The sequence below is a fragment of the Pygoscelis adeliae genome, unplaced genomic scaffold (assembly GCF_000699105.1).
Source record: "Pygoscelis adeliae isolate BGI_AS28 unplaced genomic scaffold, ASM69910v1 Scaffold54, whole genome shotgun sequence".
Lineage (NCBI taxonomy): Eukaryota > Metazoa > Chordata > Aves > Sphenisciformes > Spheniscidae > Pygoscelis > Pygoscelis adeliae.
The window spans coordinates 1,508,776-1,514,818 of record NW_008824982.1 but is presented as its reverse complement, the minus strand read 5'-3'; the positions used below and the strand labels follow the sequence as shown (position 1 = coordinate 1,514,818).

General features: G+C 41.4%; 1 protein-coding gene across 1 annotated transcript in view; it reads left to right on the top strand.

The window, feature by feature from the left end:
- The window catches only part of NCOA7 (nuclear receptor coactivator 7), a 102,821-nt gene extending 100,385 nt beyond the window's left edge, over positions 1-2,436 (top strand). The window contains 3 exon segments of the mRNA XM_009325638.1: positions 176-271; positions 943-1,016; positions 1,923-2,436. Of these exon segments, the coding sequence (XP_009323913.1) occupies positions 176-271; positions 943-1,016; positions 1,923-2,058 (306 nt within the window). The 3' untranslated portion in view covers positions 2,059-2,436.
- The last annotated feature ends 3,607 nt before the right edge of the window (positions 2,437-6,043 follow it).

Sequence of the window (6,043 nt, the reverse complement as noted above, 5' to 3'; positions counted from 1 at the left end):
CAGGTTACAAAAGATTTGTAGGAGTACTTGCTCATCTGATGTACTTTACTAGTTGGTTCTTCTAATATGAAATGCTGTCTCAGTTGTTCTTTAGAAAGTGTTTTGAAATGTTTGGAATTTTCTTCTCTAGTTTTGCACTGTCCTCAAAAGTAGTTTAATCATTTTATTCTGACAGATATTTGGAGCATATGCTACACATCCCTTCAGGTTTAGTGACCATTACTATGGCACTGGTGAAACATTCCTCTACACATTCAGTCCAAATTTCAAGGTAAGTGGGTGTTCACTTTCTCAAATAAGATTTTTGGGTTCCACTTCTGAAACATCTATGAGATTTTTATGAAGACAGCATATTTGAGTTTAGAAGATGTGCCAGCTGTTGATGAATGCAGTTAATCACTCATTGCTTCAATGCAATGCTTTAAGCAAAAGTGGCTGTAATTATCTGAAGTGCTGAGAGGACAGTCTGTAAGGGTGAGGAGAGGGTTTTAAGTGGATCAAAGGGGGAAGCAGGGAGGAGTAAGAAGTGGGCTGTCAAAGACTCACCTTGGAAGGCAGTGATGCCAAGAATAGGGTATAATTTCACACGTGCTTAGGATCACAGTGACACAAACCAGAGCTAAGAGTGCTACTGAAATACCCCTTAACGTTCATGGCTTAAGCATTTTTCAGTGTTGAACACATTGTTCCTTTTTAACAGAATGCCTGTTGATGTAGAGATTGAAGCAGAATTTTAAAAAGGATTGGGGTGCCTTGTTCGTAGTTTTAAATATGTATTGTTCCTTTACTTTTTACCTGTTACCTCTTCCTCCTCTCCCTTCAAGAAAAAAATAAAATATGACCACACCAAAAAATATCTGCTAAGAGTCAGTCCCCAATAGTTTTAGAGTACAAGAATCCTCACAGTCCAAATATATTTGGGTTTTTTTTCCCCTCCCTCAGGTATTCAAATGGAGTGGAGAGAACACCTACTTCATCAACGGAGACACCAGCTCTCTGGAGCTCGGAGGTGGAGGGTGAGTGAATGTTTTTTCAAATCAGGTAGCTTTTTTTTTTTTTTTAATGAGAATAGGGACAATGCTAGTTGCAAAAAAACCTAATCAGTAAAATGGCTGAACTTACTTTTAGTAAACTGTTTAGAGCAGATACCTCAGCAATCTGATTTCTGTTATAGTCCCAGAGGAATTTCCGTTGCTTAGAGTGACTGATGTTGGGCAATTAATTTTTTTTTTTTTTGAGATCAGGAAAAAAAACATGTTTTGGGTAGATAATGTCTCTTTGCTGAAGAGGTTTGCTACTGGAAGATAATCTCTAATGGCAGTTTTGCCAGCAGCTTCTAAGGTTTCTCACATGGTCCTTATTAAATTGTCATTATTCTGTTGCTACACAGAGCAAGGATACAGACAGTGCTTAATCAGGTCCTAAATTTCAAAGGTCAGTGAGTGTGAAATCAAAGGCTAAGACTATACGACTAACTAAAGCTGACTGCAGGCTGCACCACGGGACATCTGGGCACGGTTTGCATTGAGAGTGTAATTGGGAGGAGCACTCCTCCTCCTCCTCCTAAACCAGAAGGGACCGTGTTCACATCCAAACAGCCAGGGAAGGGGACCCTGACGTCCGCGCCCTGGTGTGGGTCACAGCCACAGCTGGCGGTGCAAACAGCCAAATGGCACGGGGGGGGCCACGGCCGCACGCTCGGTCCTGCGCTCTGCCCCACTCACTGGCACAAACAAAAGCAAGGGGACTGCTCCGCAAGCTTCTTGGCAAGTGCTTTGCCAGGATTGAGCTCTTCACATTCGGTCTAAGAGATCCTCAGAATTACCTGGATTCCTCCATATCACTACTCTGGTTGTTTCTACAGCTTCCAGTATTTTTACTATTATATATAACCTGAAATTTGTCATGTATTTCCTTTTTAGTGGCCGGTTTGGCTTATGGTTGGATGCAGATTTGTATCACGGGCGAAGCAACTCCTGCAGCACCTTCAATAATGACATCTTATCTAAAAAAGAAGATTTCATAATACAAGATGTAGAAGTATGGACATTTGAATGAAGTACCGACTGCCTTAAGGACCGGATCCATTAGGCACTTAAACGCTAACTAGAAGGTGCAGGCTGCCTCACAAGGTTACACACTTTTTCCTCAAGTTTGTACCGGAGCATGACTACGCAAAAAAAAACCCAAGAAAAAACAGAGCTGGTTTTGAGAGGCAGTAAGAGACAGATCAGTCTGAAGTGTTTTTTACTTCCTCCTCCAACACTGCTCCATCGAAGATATGATGCTTATGAAAACATTCATGGTGTATAAGTTGAAAACTTCTTCTGTAACTGTGAAAAATATCCTGTGGGAAAACTATATCTAGTACATTCCATGTGTATTTATGTTCAACGTACAAATGCTAACCAAAAATAAAAGGTTACTTTACCAAAATCTACAGCATACTGTTTGCCATGGAAAAAAATCAGAAATAGGTGTACACAGCACTTAAGGGAACATGTTTTTAAAATCTTCTTATTTATTGTTATTGTATAGCAGATTTTTTTTTGTAAATGTATTAGCTAGAGTTTTTTTCTTTTAATGTTTCACATCTAAATTTGCTAAATAATTACTATTCAGCTAGGTTTCTTATGCATTGGCATTTATTCTGAATCAATTTATTTGATTTCTGAAGTTAATTTTTATATTTTATTTTGTAAATGGGGTTTGGTTTTCATTTTACCCTGATTAGAGGGTTTGTTTTCTGGCAGAAACACTTGAGTGCATAATTCTGTTTTGGTTTTTTTCTGAGATGAGGGAGAAGGTGGATAGTGCTTCTTAGTAACTCTGCTGCCACATTCCTCTTAATAGATTATTATTTTGGCAGCGTATGGAGACAGTGGGCAAACTGCCACCTGGTATAGACTGTATCAGCTGTGTTGCAGTCAAAAGAATTGGGACAGCATGCTCTGAGCATCTGCCCTAGTATTATTTGACTGTTTACGAAGGACATTTCTGAGAGAGGATTGTTTTTCTGTATCATCACCAAATGATTCAAAATAAGCCACCCACTGTGCTTTTATGAGCACTTCTCTACAAATTGAAGAATAACTGCTTTGTTAAGGAGAAAATACAATTGAGATTTAGAGAAGAATGCTATTTCCCTAACAGGCCAGGTCATGTTAGCATAATACTTGTTTTCTTAGTAATTATACATATGATTTCCTTCCCGAAAAGGACTTGAAGCAACAGGCTGGCTTAGGATTTGACAGGCAACTAAATATTCTTCTTTGTTTTTCATGAAATAATGGGATACTTTTCCCCCTCCCCCCTCAACACTGAAAAGAAAAGACTGCATGTTACAAAATGAAAATTTTGGTAAACAGGGGGAGTGTGACAGAGGACTGGCAATCTTCGCTGTTTGCTAAAGAATTCTGCTTTCCCATTACGCTGTGGTTTTGTTTACACAATCCAGACCCAACCAACATTAGGACGCTGTCCTGCCCTTAGACTCGAATGTGTCATGGTCCTGAGAAAGGTGGGTTTTAGAAACGCTAGTGTGCTTCCATGCATTAAACAGTACAGTACTTGATAATATTTTGGAATATTATCAAGTAATACAACTAATTTAGTTACTGTTCTTCCCTTTTTGAATAGATTAAAAAAAAAAAAAGCGGCCAAGTGGTTTTCTTTCAAAAGCACTACTAAGTCTTAATCCTGCACAGAAATTTCACGGTCTAAAAGCCAATGCTATATACAGTAAGCCTGTAAGACACTGCAGCACGTGAGCTTTTCACACTTCCCTTCTATGTGGTCTACTACAGCCATAAATAAAGTTCTTATTGGTAATGCTGTAAAATATTTTGGAAGCTGCTAACAGCGTAATGCTTTGAAGATACCAGGAATATCTAATACTGTTTGCTCTTTTAAACGGTGGCAGACCACTTAATAGTTAAAAAAAAAACAAAACCAAACCCAAACCAAGTTCAACATTTTACATATGTTTCACTATTGCTACCTACAACTTACTCCATTATATTATCCTTGTCAGAGCATATCTAAACGCTGTGGTCTATATTCAAAACAGTGTTCAATCAAAATTCTGTGACCCTTGAAACTATGAATATTGAATATATGTAATGCAGTGCTATCACAATATTTTCAATAAAGGAATTTATGCATTCAGAAGCTTGTTACAGATGTTTTCTCTTTTATTCACAAACTTCAGTACATTTTAAAGACGGAAGGATGCAGCTTAAGTTACAGGTTATGCTGAGAAATACCTACGCCTCCCTTCAAAAAAAATTCCAGCAATATCGTATTTCAGAAACAGGGCTAAGAAGTTGGGGGTTTTTGTCTTTTGTTTTGTTTGGTTCTTTTTTCTTGCGTGGTATGACATCTCCAAAAAGAGACGTGTTTTGAGTTCACTCAAAAACAGACTGTGATAAGGGGGTAAGAAATACCAGTAATCCTGTTCCAGTTTAACAGTAGATTAACTAGTAGTTCTCGTTGCTTCTCTCAGCTGCAGTGAATGACATGTATTCCCTCATTGGTTTTTGACCATCCTGTTCCCAGAAGTCCGTGTACATCATTTTTGTACGCACCCTTGTTACGTTGCTGAAGTGTTCATGTATTTTTCTTTCTGTCCAAGCAAGACAAAGGCATACAATGTCTTAAAAGTACTTGGGTTTTGCCTTTATTGGTTTTATGGTATACAGAGGTGGCATTAAGAAAAAACAAACTACGGTTACGCATGAAAGGGAACAAGTATGCTATCTGTGAACCTTGCTTTGAGCACAATGGCAGTAAGAATTTTCTTAAAGTAAGAGGAAAATTACGGTCACTAGTAATCTTTCTCTCAGAGGGAGAACAAGAGCTTGTTCTTGCAACACGAAGCATACGCGCTTAGTGGTACCTGGATAAAGATTTCTGATTCAGGACAGTGTTGAAATGCTCATTCACAACAAGGCTGGTAGGCGCCCACGTTAAGTGCAGATGTTCAGTTTGGTGCTGGTTTCAGTGCAGTTTTTGCACCGGGTGTTTTGTACAAAGCTGGCTTTAGAGCAAAGTAAAACCCATTACTTCCAGAATAATCCTCGTGCGTAAACTCCTGTTCCTTCACTTGCCTGTTTGTAGCCAAGAAAGGAGCGGGTTAGCTCGCTGCAAAGGGATTGCCTCGCGCTCTGCGGGTCAGCAATTGCTGGCAAATGAGCTTCTTCGAGTAGAATAGCCGTGTCCTACTTGCACAAGCGCAGCTCTCTTGCTCTGAAAGAAACGCATTTTTGAAAAATCTCATTCTAAATTTTGCAACTCATGACCACGAGTTGGGTGGTGGTAGCTCCTAACTACGGCCTGTTGGCTGTGGAACACGTACTTTGTGCCATTTGGGCTGCGTGAAGAACATAAACACTGAAATTCTGTGGTCAGAGATTCTGCAGCTCTGCAACTCTAGTCTAATGGCGAGTGCAAGCGATTTAAAATACAAATTACTAAGAACACATTTTTAGAAATCGAAGGTTAGCTACCGCTTAGAAATACCCTCTGTTAGCTTCGGAAGGGACTGACAACGCCGTGGGTGGCGAAGCACGGGCAGGGGTTGCCCAGAGCGGTGGCGGATGCCCCATCCCTGGAAACGTTCCAGGTCCGGTTGGCCGGGGCCCTGAGCAGCCTGGCCGAGTGGGAGACGTCCCTGCCCACGGCAACCCGTGCCCGAGCCCGCGGCGGGGGGGTCGGGCTAGCTGACCTTCAACGGTCCCTTCCGACCCAAACCGTTCTATGGTTGATCCTACGAATTGGATGAGCTCAGAATGCAGTCACTCAATTTTATTCCCAGTTTGTACCGGTTTTGTTGTTTTTTTTTTAGCGAAAGCTCCCGGTGAGCAGACTTCACGAGTTTTTATCGAGGCTTCGGTGTGCGGCCGGAGGTTTGCGTCAAACCACCGGGGGAGTTCCGCGCTCCACAGGCGCAGAACCGGGCCGCGTCAGGGCTGCATCTGCGGCCGCGGCCGTTCCTGCTTGCGCTGCGCGCGGGGTGGGGCGTCCCCGAGCGGCAGGCTCCCGG